This window comes from Notothenia rossii (assembly GCF_949606895.1).
Source record: "Notothenia rossii genome assembly, chromosome: 4".
NCBI lineage: Eukaryota > Metazoa > Chordata > Actinopteri > Perciformes > Nototheniidae > Notothenia > Notothenia rossii.
This window is the reverse complement of record NC_136902.1, coordinates 61,097,359-61,121,429: the sequence shown is the minus strand read 5'-3', so window position 1 is coordinate 61,121,429 and position 24,071 is coordinate 61,097,359. Positions and strand designations below refer to the sequence as shown.

At 42.9% G+C, this 24,071-nt stretch overlaps 1 protein-coding gene across 6 annotated transcripts; it reads left to right on the top strand.

Annotated features, from left to right (window-relative positions):
• The first annotated feature begins 6,731 nt into the window (after nt 1–6,731).
• On the top strand, nt 6,732–22,364 carry LOC307036101 (uncharacterized protein). 6 transcript variants are annotated; one of them, XM_079676106.1, is made up of 8 exons: nt 6,732–10,437; nt 10,801–10,964; nt 11,069–11,199; nt 11,363–11,437; nt 11,762–12,083; nt 12,208–12,388; nt 12,584–12,894; nt 19,791–22,364. In XM_079676106.1, exons 1-4 carry the CDS (start codon nt 10,335–10,337, stop codon nt 11,421–11,423), a joined length of 459 nt encoding a protein of 152 aa, XP_079532232.1. In that variant the 5' UTR covers nt 6,732–10,334; the 3' UTR covers nt 11,424–11,437; nt 11,762–12,083; nt 12,208–12,388; nt 12,584–12,894; nt 19,791–22,364. The 6 variants fall into 5 exon arrangements, with proteins under 6 accessions (XP_079532232.1, XP_079532236.1, XP_079532231.1 ...); XM_079676105.1 differs by lacking the exon at nt 11,363–11,437 and having other exon boundaries at nt 6,735–10,043; nt 10,298–10,437; nt 11,069–11,205; nt 11,766–12,083; XM_079676108.1 differs by lacking the exon at nt 11,363–11,437 and having other exon boundaries at nt 6,736–10,437.
• The last annotated feature ends 1,707 nt before the right edge of the window (nt 22,365–24,071 follow it).

Genomic DNA, 24,071 nt, shown 5'->3' with positions numbered 1-24,071 from the left:
TTAGCTGTAATGTTTTACAATACATTACTGTTTTACCACTTTACAGTCTTTACCTGTAATGTTCACAATATAATACTGTAATTTAGAATTTCACAGTGAAATCAATACATTCACAGTTAATTACTGTGAATGTACAGGATCAATGATTAGGATTTCACAACATGTTACTGTATTATTTCATATTAAAATACTGTATTCAGACCATCCTCTGTGATAACACAAATTAAGCGATTTTCTGGCTTTTATCGCTCTTGCTTGGCTTTAAATACTAATGTATTTCTTTGGTGCAGGTTTTACTTAAATTGAAAGGGGCACCGCTGCATGTGCCTTAAAATAAACGATGCAACATATAAATCTATGTCAAATTGAAATTGTTTTCTTGGCTTATTGTTTTCAGGTGCTTCCTGGTCATTAATCCTGAGACGGGCTCGAAAGCCAAAAAGAGGCATGGCAATTTAAACCCCATGTCAGCACATTCTTCAGAAAAATTGTTGACTTCGAGTGGATGTCTGTGTAGACATGTGCTACGTGCTCCCCTCCTTGTTTTCTTTCTGTCTTTCTGCTGCGCAGGTCCACCTGGTCTGCCCCTGGCTCCGCCTCTGCCGAGGTGCACCTGGTACAATACGATATTACTTTATTTGTCAGATCAAGTCTGAAATTTGACTTTCGTCACAGCAGTTCCATGTCCAACATCAACAGACAAGTATCCAGACACAATACATGAAACAAACAACAAACATTAACATAACAGCACAATCAGTGAGAGAAAACATGCTCAAAGAACCTTCAGCGTGCATTTGATCTGGGATTTAGCTCTGTATTTATTGTGAGGATTGACTGATGCACGAAGGAGTGCTTCAGTCTGGCTTTATTGAATCGTGGGACCCTGTATCTCCGATTAGATGGTAGCAGTTCATATTCAATGTTCAGAACATGGTTTGGGTCAGAGATGATGTTGTTGGACAGCCTAACTAGGTTGTTATGATAGGCTGAGTCATAGAGTCTCTGACAGGGTTGACCAACAATCTTTGAGCAGATTTTTAACAGGTGGAGCAGTTTTGATTTTAAAGCTGCTGACAAACATTTGTACCAGGTAGTATTGCAATGCTGCAGAATAGACAAGATCACAGATGCAAAGAACAACAGAAGAATTTCTCTGCTCGCCCCAAAAGACCTAAGACGGCGGAGAAAGTACAATTATTTGTTTTGTCCTTTTGCACAGATATTCAATGTGATCCTTCCATGACAGCAGATGGTCAATCATTACACCCAAGTATTTATATGAAACTCCCTGCTTGATTTCATCTGTATGGATGACAATGGGGACTTTATGGGAGTCAGATGGAGAGCCAAAAATGATTTCCTCATTTTTCTTGGTGTTGATCTCAAGAGCATTGTTATCACTCCACTCAACCACCTGATTTACAGCCTGTTGGTGCAGCTCAGGGTCGTCTGTGTTACTGAGCAGAGATATTATTGCAGTATCATCAGAGTACTTAATGATGACTTGATTGTATTTGTTGGTACGACAATCATCAGTGTAGAGAGTAAAGAGCACAGCTGAACTCACGCAGTCCTGGGGGGCCCCTACATTGGTTGTGATGGCAGATGACAGGGTTTTGTTAACCTTCGCAAGTTGCTCTCTACTAGTGAGGAAAGCAGCATACCAGTAAATCAGGTATGGATTTACTTCCATTTTGGCCATTTTTGACACCAACATGTCTGCTTGTATTGTGTTGAATGCTGATGAGAAGTCTAGGAAGAGGGCTCTTGCATAGGTGTTGCGTTTATCGAAATGTTTAGTGATGATGTGAACCAGAGTGGCCACAGCGTCTTCCGTGCCGCACCCTTGTTTAAAGGCAAATTGGTATGGATCCAGTTTGTCTTGTGTTGTACTGATAAGAAATCGGAGCAGAATTCTTTCGAGTGATTTCATAATCACTGAGGTGAGGGCTATTGGTCTATAGTCCTTATGTTCTTTTGGGCATGGAATTTTGGGCAGCGGTTTGATGTGTGAAGTTTTCCATGACAGAGGGATGGTGTGCGTGTCAATAGAAGCCTGAAAGATGTGTTGCCACACTGGAGCCAGCTCAGTAGCAAAGTTTTTCAGCAGAAAACCGCTGCACCCATCTGGCCCAGCCGCTTTCTTGGTGTTGGTGTACTGTAATGTTTTTCTGACCTCTTCGACACTGATGGTAATTTTGTCAGAGGAAGCAGGTATTATGGTTTCGAGCATTTCAGTGCACTTTGCAGAATTATCCAGTGACTCAAAACGGGTAAAGAAAGTGTTTAGTTCGTTAGCAAAACAAAATTCATTGTTCGTCACAATAGGTTTAGCTGAGGATGACATTCCTGTCATGGTTTTCATGGTGTCCCATACCTTTTGGGGGTTTTTGGCTTTAAAAGCATTTTGCAAAAGCTCTCTGTGTGCAAGTTTTGATTCCCTCAATTTGACTTTCAGTTCTTTCTCTGTCTGTTTAAGTGCTCCATAGTCTTTGTTTTTGAAAGCTATTTTCCTGGTATTTATAACGGTTTTAATGTCCTTAGTCACATAAGATTTATTATTTGGATAGATTTGTATTTCTTTAGTGGGAACAACTAGTTCTACACAGAAGTTGATATAGTCATTGGTAACAGTAGTTATTTAATCTAGTGAACCTTCCTGAAAAATGTCCCAATCTGTCCAATCAAAATAGGCTTTCAACTGTTACCTACTTTCATTTGTCCATGTCCTTATTACTTTCTTTTCTGGTTTTCTTCTCTTCAGTTTGGTCTTATACACTGGTATCATATTTACAACATTATGATCAGAGTTCAGTATTGGTGGTCTACATTTAGTCACATAGGCTCCTTTAACATTTACGAAACATTTGTCCAGGATATTGTCTTTTCTGGTGTGATCCTTAACATACTGTTGGAACCCAGGTAACACAGTCTCTAGGCGACATTGGTTCATGTCCCCGAGCACTATTGCCGGTGCATCGGGGTGGCTGAGTTGCAGCTCGTGAACACAGTCAGCGATGGAGCCGGCCGCCAGTGACGCTCTGCCGCTGGGAGGCACGTAAACAACAAACAGTAAAATACACCCGAATTCTCTAGGCAGATAGAAGGGTCTTAACGTCATGGTCTGCCCCTGGCTCCGCCTCTGCCCAGGTGTTCCAAATTCCACTCAGCCGTGTATACTGTATATAAAAAAATCTGAAGGAGAAGGATGTCTCACCTATCCTAACGCTGGGAGACACTCTCCTTATGCCTCTTTGCCATTTGGAGCTGTAGGCCATATTTTTGCAGATGTGTTTATGTTTAGCCTGCTGGTAGTCCAGTTTTTGCAGCTTTATTTTTTTTCCCAAAGGGGTTTATATTTGATATCTGGTTAGGGGGGGGTGGGTTAGCTCTGGGCCCTACGGCCCGTGGTGTGGCTGGCTCGGGTTCCCTCCTTCTGTTTGTTCCTTTTGGCCATTCATCCAGACCTCTTTTTGTTTCCCGTTTGGCTTGTGTGAGCAAACGGCTGATTAACAATAAATGCTCGTTACCAAGTGCCGGTTATTGCGTGTAGTCTTTCATGTTGCGGGTCTCAGCACGAGCCACTACCGCGGAGAGAGGTTGGGGCCGTAACAACATGTCCAAGACACTGTGAAATGTACTTTGCACTTCAATGGAGTAATAAGAAGTTAAAATGGGCATTTTCTTTGATTTTCTTTGTTGATTGAGCAGATTCAATTGTGTAGTTATGGCCAAAAGTCAAATTTAGAATATATTATCGTATTATTTACATTTTTATATTTACAGTAAATTACTGGCTACTGTGTTGCATTACTTCTACAGTAATAGTTTTAAAATGTAGATAATTACTGTAATTTATGTACAGCAAGGTACCATAATACAACAGCTCTGTACTGCTATATCACAGTAATTCCATGGGCATGGCAACTGTAAAGTCTACAGTAACTCTATCCATAAAGATAGAATGGTGCTAGAAGTTGATTGATTTGCCACTTTGTTGCATTTCTTTAAGCACAATGTGTTAGGTTTCTTGAGAAGTGACTGGAGATGAGAAACCGCTATGCAAGCACTAAAACTGAGACAGAGGTGAAGTGTAAAAAAAAGGCTTTATTTTGTCCACGACACTGACAAGGAGTTGACGAAGAGCACGTAGAGGGAAGACGTGGAGCGGGGCTGATCAGGAGGGGAGGCTGGACGTGGCAGGCAGAGCGGCTGGAGTATGTGGATCTGGAACAGGAAAAACAAGCAGGATTAGGAAATCATTTCCTTTCACAAGGAGCATCAAAAAGTCACTAGGAAAAAACACTAGTTGGCCTGGACGATAGTTTACCACTGAAGAATAAACGAAGAACTGGCGAAGTCTGAGGATGGGAACCAGGGTTTTAAGCAGATGCAGGTGAGTAGTGGCAATCAGTGAGATGAACAACAGCAGCGGAGGTGAGTTGGCGGGAATCGGAATGTAGGTAGCCATGCTCAGCCAGGAAGACAAACAAACCGACAAAACAAACACAGACAGGGGAAAAAGAAGGAGGAAATACTGCAGATCCTCACAGTATCCCTCAAAGGGAGCCTCCTGTCGACCACCAGGCTTGTCTGGATGAGCCCTGTGAAAGGCCCTTATCATCAAAGGGTAAAGGACTCGCGAGCGAGGGACCCAGCATTGCTCCTCGAGGCCATAACCCTCCCAGTCCACCGGATACTGTAAGCCCCTGCCCTGGTACCTGACGTCCATGAGACGGTGCACCGTGTAAGCAGGATGGTCATCGACGATACGGGGGGGAGGAGTGGGAACGGTTGGAGGGCTCAGGTCACTGGTGTGAACAGGCTTAATCTGGGAGACATGAAAGGTGGGATGGATTCTCAATGTTCTGGGAAGCTTCAGCCAGACTGCAGAGGGGTTAATAATCCTTTGAATGGAGAAGGGACCAATAAAGCGTGGGGACAGCTACTTAGACTCAGAGACGAGGAATGTTCCTGGAAGATAACCAGACAGACTGACCTGGGACGTAAGGAGGGGCAGCTTGTCTGTGGCGGTTGGCTGACCGTTGGTTCCGAGCTGAAGTCAGGAGAAGAGCAGATCGAGTGTCTCTCCAGATCTTCTGACAGCGACGAACATGCTGCTGGACCGAGGGGACTGCTAGTTCTCTTTCCTCTTCAGGGAACAGGGGCGGCTGGTACCCTAAAGAGGCCTCAAACGGGGTGAGACCAATAGCAGAACAGGTTAGGGCATTATGAGAGTACTCAACCCAGGGAAGATGGGTGCTCCAGGTTGAGGGGTTACGGTCAACGATGCAGCGGAGGGCTGATTCCAGGTCCTGGTTGGTTCGCTCAGTTTGACCGTTTGACTTGGGATGATATCCGGATGTTAAACTGACAGAAGCTCCCAGGGATTGACAGAACTCCTTCCACACTCGAGAGGTGAATTGAGGGCCGCGGTCAGAGACTATGTCAGAAGGGATTCCATGTAGCCTGAAAACATGTACAGAGAGGAGTTGGGAGGTCTCCAGGGCTGAAGGGAGCTTAGGAAGAGCTACAAAGTGGGCAGACTTAGAGAACCTGTCAACAATTGTGAGAATTGTGGTGTTACCCTGGGAGGGAGGCAGGCCGGTAACAAAGTCCAAGGCGATGTGTGACCAGGGACGACTAGGGATGGGTAGAGGCTGGAGCAATCCTGCGGGTGTTTGGTGGGAGGACTTACTCCTAGCACACGTGGGACAGGAAGAAACAAACTCCTGAGTGTCCTTGCTGACAGTTGGCCACCAGAAGTGTCTCTTAAGAAAGGAACGTGTGTGGTTTACTCCGGGATGGGTGGAGAACCGGGAACTGTGAACCCACTGTAGGACCTTGGAGCGAGCAGCATCGGGAACGAACTGACGGTTCGGAGGACCGTTACCCGGGTCTGGTTGCTCTCTCAAAGCCTCCTGGATGGTGTTATTAATCTCCCAGGAGAGGGCGCCTACAACACCACTCTTGGGCAGGATTGAAACAGCAGAGGACTTGGGAGAGTCAGGCGAGTCCAGTCTGGATAGAGCATCGGGCTTCACATTCCGGGAACCTGGACGGTATGTGAGACTAAAGTTGAAACGACTAAAAAAGAGAGCCCACCTTGCCTGTCGGGAGTTCAGCCGTTTCGCTGACTGGATGTAGGCGAGATTCTTGTGGTCTGTCCAGACCAGGAATGACTGCTTGCTGCCCTCGAGCCAGTGTCTCCACTCCTCTAACGCCAACTTTACTCCCAGATGCTCCCTGTTTCCAACATCATAATTGCGCTCAGCAGGAGAGAGGCGGCGTGAAAAGAAGGCACAAGGATGGAGGATGTTATTAGAACCAGCTGTTTGCGACAAGACAGCTCCCACCCCAGTGTCTGACGCATCAACCTCCACAACAAACTGCTTCTCAGGGTCTGGCTGGATGAGGATGGGAGCAGAGGTGAACAGGGATTTGAGTTTGTGAAAAGCCTCATTAGCCTCAGGGGTCCAGAAGAACTTACTGTTGACAGAGGTGAGTCTTGAGAGGGGTGCAGCAACCTTACTGAAGTTCCTGATGAAGCGGCGGTAAAAGTTGGCGAAGCCCAGAAACCTCTGAAGCTCCCTCCTCGTAGTAGGGGTTGGCCACTCCACCACCGCCTCGATCTTTCCAGGATCTGCCTCCACTCTGCCTTGCCTGATGATATAGCCCAGGAAGCTGATCCGGTTCTGGTGGAACTCACACTTCTCAGCCTTGACATAGAGCTTGTTCTCCAGCAGTCTCTGAAGCACCAGGCGGACATGGTTCTCGTGTTCCTCCTGGTTCTTGGGGGAAATCAGGATGTTGTCTATGTACACAAAGACAAATCAGTTAAGGAAATCACGCAGGACATCGTTGACCGGAGCCTGAAATACTGCTGGAGCGTTAGTGAGACAAAAAGGCATGACTATGTACTCAAAATGACCTAAGGGAGTGTTGAAAGACGTCTTCCATTCATCCCCTTGACGGATACGGATCAGGTGATAGGCGTTCCTAAGGTCAAGCTTGGTGAACAGGGTTGCCAATTGGAGAGGTTCAAAAGCAGAGGTGAGAAGTGGTAAAGGGTACTTGTTCTTAACAGTGATGTTGTTTAACCCACGAAAGTCAATGCAAGGTCGCAGTGACTTATCCTTCTTGCCAACGAAGAAGAACCCGGCACCCACGGGGGAGGAGGAAGGACGAATAATCCCAGCAGCCACTGAGTCAGTGATATATAGCTCCATAGCCTCTTTCTCAGGACAGGACAGGTTGTAGAGGCGGCTGGTGGGTAGAGGAGCCCCAGGAAACAGATCTATGGAGCAGTCGGTGAGGAGGAAGGGATAGAGCCCTCTCCTTGCTGAAGACCAATCTGAGGTCGTAGGGATTCCAGTTAAGTCTACAGAAGCAGCAGAGCAGAAGGCAGGGTTTGGGGAGACAGAGACAGGAGGCACGGCAGATAATAGGCAGTTAGCGAGACAGTCCTGATCCCATTCAATGATTTTTCCCTGAGCCCAATCAATGTGTGGGTTGTGGGTGTGAAGCCCTGGATAACCCAATACCAGAGGTGTGGAAGGTGCAGAGATTACCTTTAACTGGATGAGCTCTCTGTGGTTGCCGGAGGTGATCAATGTCAAAGGAGCTGACTGTGCTGTTACTGAGGAAATTATTTGCCCATTAAGTGCATAGGCTGTTAGAGGTTCATCTAAAGGCTCCAGACAGAGCTGTTCAGCTAGCTCACGGTCCAAAAAACTATCCTCAGCACCAGAATCAATGAGGGCTTGGAGAGGCAAAGTCATAGTGTTAACACAGATCTTGGCGGGTATTAGAAAACGACTCAAGGAAGGGGGTAAAGATGATGGCTGTGGACTCATCAGGACCCCCAATCTCACTGACGAGCTCCCACGTTTGGGCGTACTGGACAGTTGGCAATGACATGCCCGGCGTTGCCACAATACATGCATTGGCCAACACACATCCGGCGCTGACGCTCCTCTGGAGAGAGTCTAGCACGCCCCAGATGCATAGCCTCCTCGTGAGAAGAGGTGCGCACGCTGGGCGGCGAGAAAATGGAGGGAGACTTAAACACTGAGGGGACAGGGTAGATGGAAAAACTGGGCTTACTGTGTGAGACTGGTGGATTCCGCTGTGTCTGCTCAGCTCGGCGCCCCCGCAAACGACAGTCTAGGCGTGATACCAAGGAAATCAGATCTGGGAGATCCGCTGGAACGTCTCGTGCTGCCAATTCATCCCGGAGCTGATCCTCTAATCCTCTCAAAAACACCGCCTTGAGAGCCGCCTCGTCCCATCGAGCCTCTGCAGCGAGTGTGTGAAACTCTATGGAATACTCAGCTACAGTGCGGTTTCCTTGTTGTAAACTGAGCAGCTGACTCTCGGTGGAGCCAGAATAATTGGGATGATCAAAAACAGCAGAAAAAACGCAGAGAGTCATAATCCACTGAAGAGCTCAAAGCCTCTACCCAGGTTAAAGCCTTGCCACGGAGCAAACTCAGAACGTAATTAATCCTGGTAACATCAGCGGCAAACGAAACAGGACGCTGGCGAAAAACCTTGTTGCACTGAAAAAGAAATCCTCTGCATTTCTCCACCTCTCCGTGGAATGGCTCAGGGTCGGTGATGGGGAAATCCTGGCGTGGAGTAGGAAAAATAGCTGGATTGGGAGTGGCATGAGAAGCTGCAGCCGAGGTAGTTAGAGCTGAGATCTGGCATGCTAACTCAGAGACATGATGAGCCATGAATTGATTGCTCTCTACGAATGAGCTGGTCGTGTTGACCCAGAATGGAACCCTGACTAGACAGGGCATGATGGACTGTGGCGGGATCCGCTCCAGTGCCTGCGGGGTTCATTGTTGGCCAGTTCTTCTGTTAGGTTTCCCGAGAAGTGACTGGAGATGAGAACCCGCTATGCAAGCACCAAAGTTGGTTGTAACGCGTTACAAAGTAACACGTTATTGTAATAATATTACTTTTGTCGGTAACGGAGTAGTGTAACGTGCTACTTTTATAATTCAGTAATCACACTACAATTACTAAAATTGCCCCGACACGCGTTACTTCGTTACTTACTAAAATCGGTCATAATCAAACCTCAACAAACACCTGCAAAGAACACATGCTAAGGTGAAGCTAACGCACAGCTATTTGTTGTTTGTTTATATCACGCATTCTGTTCTTCTTCTCTGTTTTCCGGCTGTTGCCTGTTTTGAATGACGAATACACACTACCGCCGCCTGCTGGTAAGGAGAGTTATTGCCACTCACGCATACGCAGTTCGTACGTGCTCGGCTGAAGTCTTAGCGGTTTCAGTCTGGTTCCAGGGTTCCAGTGCAACACATGGCCAACACGCAGGAGAACACGCCGACGCAACAGCGTGAGCAGAGCTATACTGCGCAAAATATACAGATAGCAGGAGACAGAGGACAGTCATGGTCAGATAGGAAAACATTCAGGAGCTATCTGGATCAGTCTTATGCGACAATGCAAACTGAACTAAAGAGAACATTTAAAACTGTAGCAGTCTGCATGATCTGCCTGCAGGGAGGGGCGGGCCGGCCCTGCAAGTAAAGTAACGAGTAAAGTAACAAGTAAAGTAACGAGTAAAGTTAATTTATGTAGAGAGTAATGTAGTGTAATATATTACTTTTTTTTAAAGTAATATGTAATATATAATATATTACTTTTTTTTAGTAACGACCCCATCTCTGGCAAGCACTAAAACTGAGACAGTGGTGAAGTGTAAAAAAAAGGCTTTATTTTGTCCACGACACTGACAAGGAGTTGACGAAGAGCACATAGAGGGAAGACGCGGAGCTGGGCTGACCAGGAGGGGAGGCTGGACGTGGCAGGCAGAGCGGCTGGTATTGTTGATCTGGAACAGGAAAAACAAGCAGGATTAGGAAATAATTTCCTTTGACAAGGAGCATCAAAAAGTCACTAGAAAAAAACACTAGTTGGCCTGGACGATAGTTTACCACTGAAGAATAAACGAAGAACTGGCGAAGTCTGTGGATGGGAACCAGGGTTTTAAGCAGATGCAGGTGAGTAGTGGCAATCAGTGAGATGAACAACAGCAGCGGAGGTGAGTTGGCGGGAATCGGAATGTAGGTAGCCAAGCCCAGCCAGGAAGACAGACAAATAGACAAACAGACAAAACAAACTCAGACAGGGGAAAAAGAAGGAGGAAGTACTGCAGATCCTCACACAATGTCTGTATCTGTGGCAGTGAGATGAACAATATAATGTATTCCAGGTTTAACTTTGCATTAATTTAAAATGTAATTTGTGTTCAAAGCTAAAGCGAAGTTCAGCATACCCACTGAGAAAAACGTATGGATGACACAGGAACAGAGGTTGACGAAGAGGTCTTCAGTGACATCGTGGAGGAAAAATCAGACATCCTGTGGACCATTATTGCTGTTCCTTCAGTGACTGGTAAATGGTTGTATGATTACAGTGTAAATTGCCGATTTACAGTATCAACATGTGTCCATTGTAATTAATTTTGCACATTAAAACGCACAAAAAAGCCAGAGGTTCTCGCCAATGTCCTGTTGGAGTTTTGCCGGTTAAGCATTATTTCCCCTCCCATTTTTAAATAACACAAACAATTTATTGCCAACTAGTATACTACGTATCATGGCCAAAACTGCTTAAAATATGGCCAAATTAACTACCAAAGAAAACACAGTTTTCTGGGGGTATTCTCCTCATGCTCTCTTCTCGCTTGAACCTGTGGATCATTAAATTACAGGTAAAAAATGTTTTTGAAAATGATGTTGTGTTCTCCATCTTCAGACTCTCCTGCCCCATCCACGTGCACAGACACCTTGTCACTATCATCGCAGTCAGAAGAGTGTGATTTGTCTCTGATGTTGCCAAAAAGACCACACGTTGATGACGCCTTTCTGATGTCGCCAAAAAGACAACACATTGACGACAGTTCTTCACAGGCCAAAGAGGTAATATTTATTGTAGAAAATGCCTCCTTATGTTGTAAATGTTGTATATTCTTGGCATAATATGTTGGGGTTTTTTGGTGTTACATTTTTCTTTTTCATCAAAGCTTTTCAAAAGAGTTCTGGAACAAAAACCTGGAGGGGAGAAGATAATGAGAGAATATGCTATGAGAGGAGAGATGAAGGACCGAACACGCCGTAATCTAGTCAATATTGTTGTTGCTGATATGGTGGAAAAGTATGGGTTAGTAAAATGCTCTATGGTGCATGATTTAGTGAAGAGTATATTCATAGTATTTGATTGCAAACACACAGTAAAGTCAATAGAGAAAACTATTATGCCCTAACTTGGTAAAACAATGTAGCAATAATACACCGTTTTTTTTTTTTTACATCTGCAGGCGAGCTCCACCTATGGACAAAAGAACACAGTACGCATTGGGGATAGTAACACTGTTCTGAGTATATATTTTAAAGTACGATAAATATTTTCAAACACACTGCAATCAAAGCTTTTTAGTTAGTTTAGTCTTCGGAGTCATATAGACGTTCTTCTGTTGTAGGAACATCGCTAGTTGTGCAGGCAGCCAGAGGGCAATTAACAGTTTTGATAGTAACGGCAAGATTGCGAAGTTTGAGCAATATTTTCTTTCTAAATCTTAAAAAATGAATAATGTTCAAATGCATTTTGGAAGTCTTACACTTATTTTCTGTACTTCTCTTTGTTCATGCTGAAACCATTATTATTATTTTTGTAATGTTTTCCAACATTGTTGATATTGATATTGTCTTTGATACAGACAGCAATGAGGGCTACATTGCCTGGAAGCTTAAAAACACACAGCGAGAACTCAGCGGTGCCGGTACCAGTGGGGTTAGGAAAAACGGCACTCGAACCTCAAATGGCAGCGGACCAGAGTTGGAGAGAGAAGTGACTGAAGAGCAGCAATTGGAGACCAGTGTCGCGAGGCCATATCTCTACTGAAACACAGCACAGACATTGAACAGATCTGCATGAAAATGAGAGCAACCTTCAAGCACAGACAACAGTTGATCCATGATCCTGAGCAATGCAGCACAGTACTTACAGTGTTCCTGAGGTTCCTTGACACAAAAGGCCTGGTAAGTTTACATTCATTGTTTACAGTGTATTCTCTGTCAAGAACAGCTGTGCAAAGATGAAAATGGTCAACTCCTCCCACTACCACCATCATCAAATACACCTACATTTGTTTCCTCCCTTTAGGTGTTGCAAGACTTTGACCTGTTGTTTGGGGCTGAGACTTCATCAAAACTCCTTGAGAAATGGGGAACCCTCCTGAAGGCCAAAGTGATGGAGCAAGCCAAAGACTTCAGCAAGACTCCCCATCTTGACTACCTCATCCAGTGTGCAGAGGAGAACCCTGATGAGGATGAAGAAGTCCCAGGTAATTGATTGAAAAATGGCCAGGTTAATTTAATACATTTCAATTATCGTTGGCTTGTTTAACTTATTAACAATGAAAAATATTTTTGTAGACAAATAGCCTTTATATTGAAAATAACTTTTCATATTGATGTATCAAGGACCTTCGTTGGTTGTATTTCATGCTGAAAGCAGGTGCCCTCCTCCTTCTTCTCAGGTTGGGACAGCGACATGGCCTCACTGCTACTGCTGATCTACCTTCTGCCACCGCCACCAAGTCGAAATAAGGGAACTGTTAAGATCAGTGTCCGGGATGCTGTATACCCATAGACTGTATATATAAATGGACGTAGTGTCTGTGACGTCACCCATAGGATTCTGCAGAGTTGCCGAGAAGCCCTTAGTAGGCGGGAGTCGGCCACTAACGCTTGACAGCGACGTCAGAGTCTAATCCCGCCTGCTCCAAATAAGGGCAAAGAGGCGGAGCCGAGGCGGGACCTGCTGCCTCCGAACTGGAAGTAAACAGAGGTAGCTCAGGCGAAGAAGCTAAGCTAACATGAAGTACATGCATACCAAGTTACTGCTAACAGTGTAGTTCCCCTATATAAACGTTACATTCATAATCAAATGAGACAATCTGCTAGAGAATTAGCTATATTTTGTTATTCTTAATCAGTGTTGGGCAAGTTACTTCCAAAATGTAATATATTACATATTACTTATTACTCTCTTTTGAAAGTAATAAGTTACATTACAATATTACTGTCTCTGAAATGTAATGAGTTACACTACTTTAGTTACTTTTTAGTTACTTTCACCAAAATAACCGCAAAAGAATAGCTAGGTATTTTAAATGCTAAAATGTAGTTTAGTGCAGCTCATTATGCATCCAGTGAAGGGCAATGTGGTATAGCATAACAACTGTGTAGGCCCTTAAGGCTACTAACAACTTGTATTACACGGCTTAGTTGAATACTCGATTCTGATTGTAAATTCTTAACATGTGACACGTTGTTAATACAGCAGTACAAACCGCTGTTAAGGACTATAATGAAGGTTAACATATTGTAAATCAAGGCAAATATTATTTAAACCATGCTCATGGTTTGAAATGGCAAACATTGAAAGGCAAAAGTATTATTAAAACCATGTAGCCTACTACATCATCACCTTGGTCCCATCATATACTCTGGAAAGATAATATTTACTGTGCTTGAAAACTGGTATCACATCATCATGTGAGGTTGACTTTGTGACCTGGAGAACATTTCAGCTGCAACATCAGCTCGTTGATAAGCTTGGGATATGAGATATTTTTGTTGCCATTCGTGGTGAAGGCATCTGTGCTATTGTATGCATTATTTGTGACCCAAAATTTATACAGGCATGTCAGAATATGGTACTATTTTCACATGAATATTCTAGCCATTGTCTATTTTTATACCACAAGCTGCAAAATGACCGCCTTACCCCACTGTACAGGCGGGTAGTTGTTTAGATATACCTGGTACCTGCGGGCCGCAGAGGGGCAGCGTAGTTTCGGGCGACGAAGACTGCTGCTCCGGGGCCGGCGAGTCAGGCGGGAGTAAGCTAGTGTCCACAACGGAGGGTAATGTGATGTCCGCATCTGACCTGTTGCTACTGTCTGCAGTAGATGCAGTGTTGCTGGCGTTTAGTGATGGTTGCTTTAACCAGGTTCGTATAAATGATTATCCACAGATCAGATGTGTGTCACTGCTGTGGAAGCACTTTGGAAATGATGCACGTGCAGCGGAGCAGGTCACGCGCACCTGACCCAATTTGTTGTTTGTATTTTTCGCTACGTCCTCTTTTTTGAATGGTTGCATAACGTTCAACTTCCCCGAAGATCTCGAGCGAAGCCTGAAGGGTAAACACCAGGTTTACTAATCTACCCGCACAATTTGTCCGGTGTCGGAATGTCTCGCTATGTTAGTACATTCTTAAAAAACAAAACACCATTTAATTTCGGGTTAAAATGTGTTGTAACTGCGTTACTGAGCATTGTAACGGGTAATATATTACCCACATTTCATTAGTAATGCGTTACATTACTTCGTTACAGCAAAAAGTAATATATTACTGTAACTCCGTTACTTTTGTAACGCGTTACACCCAACACTGTTCTTAATGCTTGTCATTCACACGTTAAGAAAAGAAGTACCGATACATAGCAGAACCATTGTGGCGATGTTCAGCTTAATAAGCCTTGTTCAACATAATTTATTTAGCTAATACTACAGCAGGCAAACCAAGTCTGCGTTTCGCTGCATTCCTTGATTGCAGTTATAACGACGGACTCCATTGCCCGGACCTAACGGAGCCGCAGTGGGCTAGCTCAGTGGTTCTCAAAGTGGGGGGCGCGCCCCCCCTGGTGGGCGCAGAGGCATGCCAGGGGGGGCGCGAGAGACCAGGAGGAAAAATGGTTATAAAAAAAAAATAAAAAAGATTAAAAAAATAAATAAAATAAAAATCATAATTTGAAAAATTATTGATTCGAAAATAATATGATGCAGTACAGTACTATTACGTCTGGGTCTCTGTTTCATTAAAGCTCGGCTCTGTGCGTGTGTGTGGAACGAGCCATTTTGTGTGCGCGTGAGAGAGAGAGAGAGCGCACCGGTACTGGAGATCGTTGTTGTTAGCTTCTGGTGCTAGCGAGCTACGCTAACGGATATAAGGAGTTTTTTCAACAACAAAGTGGAGGAGAGTCCTCTCCTGTCAGACTGAGAGCTAAAGGACTCTCTCAGTGTTATCTCAGTGGGTCTCAAATGTTTTGGTCACCATTAATGTAAATAATTATTTCCGAGGCACACGTTTATATGATCATTATAGTTATAAAAAAATAAGAGAATAAATGAAAAACAGGTATGAAATACTATATGACAGTAAAACAAGAATAAAGTTTAAAAGGGTGATTTGTAAAATATCCATCAAGAAAAAGTAAATCTGTTTACATTTCTGTTTCATATGGGTGTTGAGAGATGTATCCATAGATCTCTTCCTTTCGCTCTCAAAGTGCACCAGATTGATGCTTTTAACTTCAATATTTAAAAATAAATATTCCCGGGGAAGCTTGCCCCCGGACCCCCCTATGTGACGTCCACACATCACCTATAAAAATAGCACTTTATCCCTGCTTACACCTATATGCCGTGAGCTGAATATTGAGCCTTCATTGTAACAGTCGCGGGTACGTTGTGTATTTGCGTGGGGATTGTTGCAGTAGAAAATTCCACTGTAGCGACCGGTACATTAATGGGAAACCCTAAATGTTTGAGCATCCTCTATGAAACGTCAAGCTACCCCACAGCACCCCCAAAATAAATCTCTGGCGCCGCCACTGAGCCTGATTATTCGTTTTGGGGGGGCCCGACTTTTTTTTTTCTCCAAAGGGGGGGCCTGACAGAAAAAGTTTGAGAACCACTGGGCTAGCTCCGGCGGCCACCAGTGGGATAATTGGGTCCCCTATTAACATTTGCTCCCGTTTAGCATTATGGGCGTCATAGCCATAGACTATAAAAGCAGGGTGTCCGCGGGGTCTTAAAAAGTATTAAAAGTTGATAAATCAATTTAGCGAAAATTAAGGCTATTAAAAAGTATTAAACGGCATTTTCCAAGGTATTAAGAAGTCCCACAGCAACGACAACATGAAACACCCTTTAATTTACTGAAACGACATGTCGGGAAACCCCCTCAAGGCGGCCCCATGCATAGCGCGCCGTAAAATGCTGCTTCTTATTTTAAGTTTCGTTGCCTTGCTCCGCTCTGTGGGGGGGGGGGGGGTGTCCCAAGGTGGGTAGACCGACATATGCAACGCTCTGGGGGTCCAACGGCTCCGTGTGTAAGCCCTATAAGATAATTTTCTGATAACGATGAAATAGCCCGCCTCCCTCTCCCCACGTCTCCTGCTGCTGCTGGGCTGTCAGAAGAGGGGGAGGAAAAGAGAGGCAGGCACCGTTTATTAAATATTATTATACAGAAAACAGAGTCGTTATCAATTTGTTTTAAAGCTCAATAAATAACAAAGAAGACCTCTGATCGGCACTTTTCTAATTTTGTACGGAAGATTTAAACTTTAACGGACATGTTGACCGGCGGAACATTTTTTTTAACGGAAACTCTGCCGCACGGTCCCCTCGTTCCTTGGAAGTGGTGGAGAGGTGGGTGCTTTTCATCTGCTGGTGGACTACCTGAGAGATATACAGCAGGAGAACACGCCATCCACCGCGGAGAATAAACAGAAGGGCAACCATGGCAACCATGCTCCGGGGTCTTCTTCGCTGCTTTTGGTGTATTTTGTGGCGGCAGCTGCGCCACTTACAGGCCTGGCATATGTACTACAGCGTTTCCAGCATTTCCAGCGGTCTTTAGTGTGAACGGACATATTAATGAATCGAATGCGTGTGAACGGAATAATTTTTTGCGTTTGCGTATGCGTTTTACCGCATGCGTCCTCGTGGGACCGGGGTCTAAGTCAAACTATATCCGGTCACAGAGATCTGCTATTTTAAAGTAAAGTCAACACATATCGACCCTAATATAGTCTATATTAAGAACGAGAAAAGTCTTAATATATATATCGTTTTTTGTAAACATATGACAAATGTGTGAGGGTGATGACGTCAGAGCATCGTCCTATGTGCCAGGGCTTAGCCCCGGACAGTCCCAGCCCAATTTAACCCCTGGGTATTTGTGAGGGAGCTCCTATATGGCATTACCCCGCTGAAGCTCACCAAAGTTTAATATATTTCATAGTTCAAAGTTTTGTAAATTGTTTTGTTTGTTGGTCAAATACTAGTTTCTAATTGTTTCTGAGGAGTTTTACTGGAATGAAAGAGCACGGAGTCTACAGAAGCAACAAAGCAGCATACTGCATTAAAACTGACCTTCACAGAGAGGTTGAAGTTCATGTGGAGAGGAGGCTTCAGTAGTCTGTCTGCACTCTGTTTAGTTGTGCTATCTTACAATCAATATAGTCAATGTGAGGTAAAGTGTGTAACCGGTTAGAACTCAAAGTTGTGACGAGGTCTTAAAATGTATGGAAAGGGTCTTAAAAAAGTTCTTAAAAGGTATTAAATTTGACCTCAGGATTTCTGCATATACCCTGAAAAATCTTACCCAAGGCTGAATCATAAACTAAAATGTATATATATGTATAAAGGGTTACGTCCTTCGCTGGCTAATAAGTAACAAGCTAAGCTACCAAGCACACAAGCACCTGCGAACGGGATTAACATGTATAATATTATCATTTTAGACTTCTTGGAAGTTCTGTTAGTACATTCAAGCGCACCGCACAACATTTTAATTGTCTGGTATTTGTAACAATATTCCCTAAAAGGCACAATCACCACGAACACGGCTAAAGCTAAAGGGTCAAGTACAGTACTATGACTAACTAACGTTGTAGCCTCTATGGTAGTAGCCTACAGAGTGGACAAGTTGCTGTTAGCTGACAGTGAGGCATGTGCCTGTCCATCAAAGTGACCACGCCCTAATTTATGCAAAAACTTTAAGACCTAATATAAATAAAAGGGTCGTGTTAGAAAACAATTCACTCACAGATTCATAATCATGAAGGTGGAATCTAACTAATAATATTTATTGCATCCATGGGTAGAAACATGTTTTTTTCTGCTGTAAAGTTGGGCATTTTAACATGGTGGTCTATGGAAATTGTTCCTTTCTGCAGTCAGTCCCTAGCGGCCCATGTATGAACTGCAGTGTGTTGCACTTCCGTATTGGCGTCCTGGCTGTTCCCCAGAGTTTGCCGCTTGTGTAGACCATGTAGTAAAGTTTCATAAGGTTAGTGTGTCCTGATTTCCAATTTTAACCATCCAATAGGAAATAGAGTAACCCGCACTCCAAAAACAAACATATTGGCCAAATATCATGCCTTGCACTCCAAACAAAGGAACTATAGGTGGAATATCTCATAGCTAATCACATGACTGTTCAACATACATGCTGAATAGAGTAAAAGTCAGGGAGGAAATGCCTGAAATTATGCATATAGATAAAGTCCCCCTCCACTCAAAAACTTGGTAGTCTTCTTGTTCCTTCAGTTGGATGTTTGAGCATCACTGTACAGAATGACGTAAAGGCAGAGTTTGTTTTCACATTCACCAACTAAAGGGGAAAGTTTCCATGTAGGCCTACTCATTGAAAATTACATTTTAAGAGGTGGGCCTGCAATTATAATTTGTGACACCTCAAATAGTGTGGAAACCAATCCTGGTCCAATATTCAACCTATACTGTACAAGTGTGATGTGGAAAATTGAAGCCTCCAATGCAAAAACAGTGAGAATGGACTTTACAGTGAAGTAGGAGAGATATTGTGTCAGCAGTAGGGCTGCACGATATATCGTGTCGTGACGATAACTACGATATGCGCATGTGTGATATTAGCATCGCAGGCTGTGACGATTTAAATAAAATAAAAATTCATTTACATTTTTTTATTTTTTGGACTTGCGATATTAAGTAGGCAAATTAACTCAAACACGTCATGTTACAATTATTTTTCTACTTGCTACAAAAGGAAAACTTGCACGGCTCTCATGTCAGGGGTACTTGAGTGAGTGACATGCAGGCTCTGCATGCACAGCAAACCACAATCACAATCAAATCTCCAAAGCAAACGGACCCGGTGATTAAAGGTAAAAACACTGAATAAAGTAGTTTCATGTGTTTCTCCAGGGTAGTTTGGCGCTGCTAACCGAGCTAGCTCAGCTTGTTGCTCTGATAACTTAAGATCCAGACTTCCGCGACTAAAATCCTTCATCCAGTTAAATATAGTTACAAAAATACCAATTGTATAGCATTAAAGTTCAAGAAAGGATGGTTTGCGGGGAAAAAAAGGTATTTTCTTCAATTCCTGTATGTTTTTATATATCGCAATATATATTGCAGGGGGGGGGAGGGAAATCGCAATGTCAGTTTTTTTCCAATATCGTGCAGCCCTAGTCAGCAGTGAATATATTGAGATGAAAAATATATGAAAATGTATAGAATGAGGAATTTTTAATCAGGGAAAAGGAACTAATATCATTTAAAGGATATAACAAGTTAATTTGTCTTTTTCGTATGGGAAAAACTATATCATACAAATTATTATTCAGAGTTGAGTATTTCATGTACATCCTTAAAAGATGTCCGGTTTATCCTTTTAAGTTGTGTGTACAGGGACATGTGATAAGGTAGATAACGCAGATTATCTCTTTGATGTTTTATTCTCGTTGTGTGACCGTGCTACAAAAACATTAATTGTACATCACAGGCTGAAAAGATAGTGCAGAGAAAAAAGCCAACTGTGTATCAAAGGTTTATGTCAGAGTCTGACCTTTCCATCAAAATATGATGTACAGTGTAGTTATATTTTTGTTTATTGTTATTTTACAGTCATGTCACAGCCTTCAGGAGCACTCTGGTCCAGACCAGCGGAGGCAGCCCTAAATCGTGGCAGTTGGGACCACAAGGGACAGCATCCATGACTACTATATTGCATTCGATGGTGAGCTCCTTCCCTGCAAGGCCAAGTCTTCGCTGTCTGCTTTTGATGAACTCTTTAAAAAAAAATTATGTGTTCGGAATCAAGTATGACCAGGCCATTTAAGGCCTTTACACATTTGTGCAGACCACGATCTTCAACATCGATCTAGGTCTAGGAGTCAAAGACCTTAGGGCTAAGCTCCTCAACTGATGTTAAGATGCTTTGTTTGCAAGTCCACCTTTGTCACCATTCAACAGTTGGTCCGTCATCTCAAGTTCACACATGCATTTTATCCTGGGAAGAAGTTTCAATTGATGTGTGACCAAAAAGGATGCCACCAGACATGTTGCACCTTTTCAGGCCTCAGGAAACATCTCCATAAAAAACATAGCGCTGATCATCATAGTCTAGATGAAATCGGCAATGAACCCACCACTACTTCAGTTAATGTATCTGATTAGCAAACAGTGTCAACTTTAATCCCAGAGCAACCAGATGATTCTCAAAGCTGTAACCAGACCAGGCAACATACCCAAGAAATGTGTGCATCTCCTATTGCAAAACTCCAAGGCTCTGGTGTGGCTACTAATGTCATAAAGACTGTTGTTGAAAACATGGAGGAGCTTGTACAGGAATTGCATTCAAATGTCAAAGAAGATGTTCTAAAATTACTCCCCAACGATGAGGACATGAGAACAAAATTAAACGGTTATTTTGACAGCCTTGAAAATCAGTTCAGCAAACTGAACACTGAGACAAAATGGAAAAAACATTTAAGTGAAAAATTGAGTTTTGTAGAACCTGTTGAGCACTGAGACAAAATGGAAAAAACATTTAAGTGAAAAATTGAGTTTTATAGAACCTGTTGAGGTCGCCCTAGGAGTGAGGTATGACACCAGAAGGAATCGAACCACTGGCACATATGATCAAGTTCCCATAACGACACATTTGTGTACATTCCTCTATTGGAAACTTTAAAATTCATATTCGCCAACCAAGAGATCTGTAATCATATTGTCAAGCCTTGTAAGGAAACAGGGGTTTATAAAGATTTCTGTGATGGGAACTATTTTAGGGAACACCCACTATTCTCTGAAAAACCAAACGCTCTCCAAATACAGATATTCTATGATGATTTTGAAATCATCTAGGATCAAAGCACGGTATCCACAAGGTTGGAAGTGTATACTTTATTTTACGAAACCTATCTCCAAAGGTAAACTCAGCTCTTATGAATATTCATCTTTTGGCACTTTTTCATACTGAGGATTTGAAGAAGTATGGATTTGATGCTATCTTGGAGCCCATTGTACATGATCTGAAAGTCCTTGAGAGTACAGGAATTACATTTCCTTTTTCTGATGAACCAGTTCATGGGACAATTGCGCAAGTACCTGGGGACAATTTGGGATTGCACACGTTTCTTGGGTATGTTAAATCATTCAGCGCAAACCATTTTTGCCACTTTTGTCTAGTAGATAAACAGACCTCACAGACAGTTTTCAGTGATGATGATCACAGAATAACATTGCGCATTAGAGCACTGCATGCTCAGCAATGCAATGACCTCATGGCAGATCCTACACTGCCGTCAACATTTGGAGTTAAGCGAACATGTTTACTCAATGACCTTGAGTACTTTCATGTTTCTGACAATTATGCTGTTGACATTATGCACGACATATTGGAAGGAGTGGGACAATTTGAGCTGAAGTTGCTTTTTGGTTACCTCTCAAACAACAAAATAATATCCAAGATGGATATTTGTAACCGAATATACGCATACAATTATGGCTTTGTTGAGCGAAAAAATAGAGCAACCAGAATCCACTTGGAACAGACTGGAAACAAAATTGGTCTCAATGCCATTCAGACATTTTGCTTAATCCGTCATGTTCCCTTGATACTTGGAGATGTTTTACAAGAAGAAAATGAACACTGGAGACTTTTGCTGCTTCTGTTGCAAATTATAAACATAATATTTTCTCCAGTCATTACTGATAGCATGACATTATGTCTGAAGCATCTAATTGTTGAACATCATACACTTTTCAAAGATCTTTACACACATCGCAAATTGATCCCTAAACATCACTTCATGACTCATCCGAAAAATGTGTCCAATTATCCATGTTTGGGCAATGACATTTGAAGCGAAACATAGGTTTTTCAAGAACACAATTAACAATTTCAAAAACATAACAAAGTCGTTTGCCAGGATTTGCCAGTATTTAGTCAGATAAAAGACATTATTGGTTTTGATGGAACATTTTTCTTATAACAGAGGACCTTGAAACACTTTGTTTTGCAGAGCCTTTCGATTCCTTTCATCTTGTACTGGGAAATGATGCAAATGTTTCCATGCTGAAGGTTGAGGAGTTGCGCTTCTTTAAGCCATTTGATCTGCAGACAAGTTATGGTTTTGACAGAGATGACCAGTATGTGATTCCTGTTCATGTGTTTGTATAACTTGTCACTTAACTGAACATAAATGTAAGTCCAGTCTTACTTTGTTTGACATTTTAAGAACCTACACCAGGTTAATACTTAATTTTATGTAGGCACTGTAATTTTCTGTGGTGTTGGTACTGTATTCCACATTTAAGATGGTATCTAATCAGACAACTTTTCTGATTAGACACCATCTTAAATGTGGAATACAGTACAAACACCACAGAAAATTACAGTTAAACTTAAGTATTGACCTAGTTCGTAAAATGTCAAACAAAGTAAGACTGGGCTTACATTTATGTACAGTTAAGTGACAAGTTATACAAACATGGAGACATGAACACTTGTCACTTAAAGAGCCTGTGAGACGGGTTTTACCCATCATCCAAACCCATCAATTTTAGTAAATATTTTCCCCCTTGAAACCGTTACTGAACTGATTTGGGATATTTATACTTTGATAACCATTAATCTCCCCTTCAATGTTGACCATATTCTGGATCTTCTTGGGGATTCTTCAAATCCCGCCAAATTATGTGTGACGTAATTACGGGCCAAGAGCTCCAGCTGCACCGTTCCGGATCCCAGCATCTGCATGCAAGCGCACGATGGCGCACACAGCTGCAAGCTCAGACAGCGATGACAGTTTAATTTTGAACGTGTCTGAGAGCTCATATGAGGCTGAAGGATCGGTTTATGTTTTATCTGTTAGAAGTTTAGGAATTAGGTGCGTCAATATGGGCGATAATACGGTCATGTAGCCAGTGGTGGAGTGGGACTAAAAATCAGCCCGGGACTCTAGACCTGCCCTCTTCGGTACCGCTAGTAAATTGTCAACGGGGGGAGTGGGGGAGTGACTTATCCGACTGGCCCACTTCGGTACCGGCCCATCGGGATTCGTCCCGAGGGGAACCTCGCTGTGGGGAAACGGTGGACCTCGTGTCCCGATCGGAGTGGGAATAATAATAATCATAATCTGTGCATTTTATCCATTAATTTCCCCAACATTGTGGTAAAAAAAACACACGTTTAATCCATGTTGGTGTACTAAAACTACAAAAAGCATCGGTTTGTTTTTTCATCAGGAAATGCAGACCGGCTCAAACAAACGATTTTTAAATCATCCTCCTCATGATCATTTAATGTATCATATGTTCGCCGTATTGACATAAAAGCACTAAAAAATGTAGTTTCATCCACTTGAGTTTACAACTACAAAAATAATCGATTTGTTTTTATATCACATCCGACAGGAGGAAATTCAGCAGCTCTCACTACCGATTTTTAATTCTAATTTAATAATCATCTTCACCACGATCATTTATGTTTATGTTCACCGAATTGACATGAAAGCACTGACAAATATGAATATACTGTAGTCAACTTCATTAAAACGTTATAAACGTTACGTGCCTAAACTCAGTAATTCACAATTTATACGCATGACAACACACTTTGTCCGTGTTTGGCTCTCTCGCCGCACAGTGAAGCATTCCCGCATTGACGTCACTTCCGGCTTCACCCAAAACTTCAAAATGAGTCGAATGAATTTTCCCGCGATGTTCGAAATTATTGATATTTATCGGAACCGTATCGCACCTTCTTTTTTAAACTGACGGTTCAAGATTACTTGTAGCCCAATATTTCATTGCACAACAGTTGTTGGGAGGCTTTCACAGGCTCTTTAAGCCCGGGGGAGAAATGCTAACGCTACATTAGCACCGGCGACCTGTTCTACG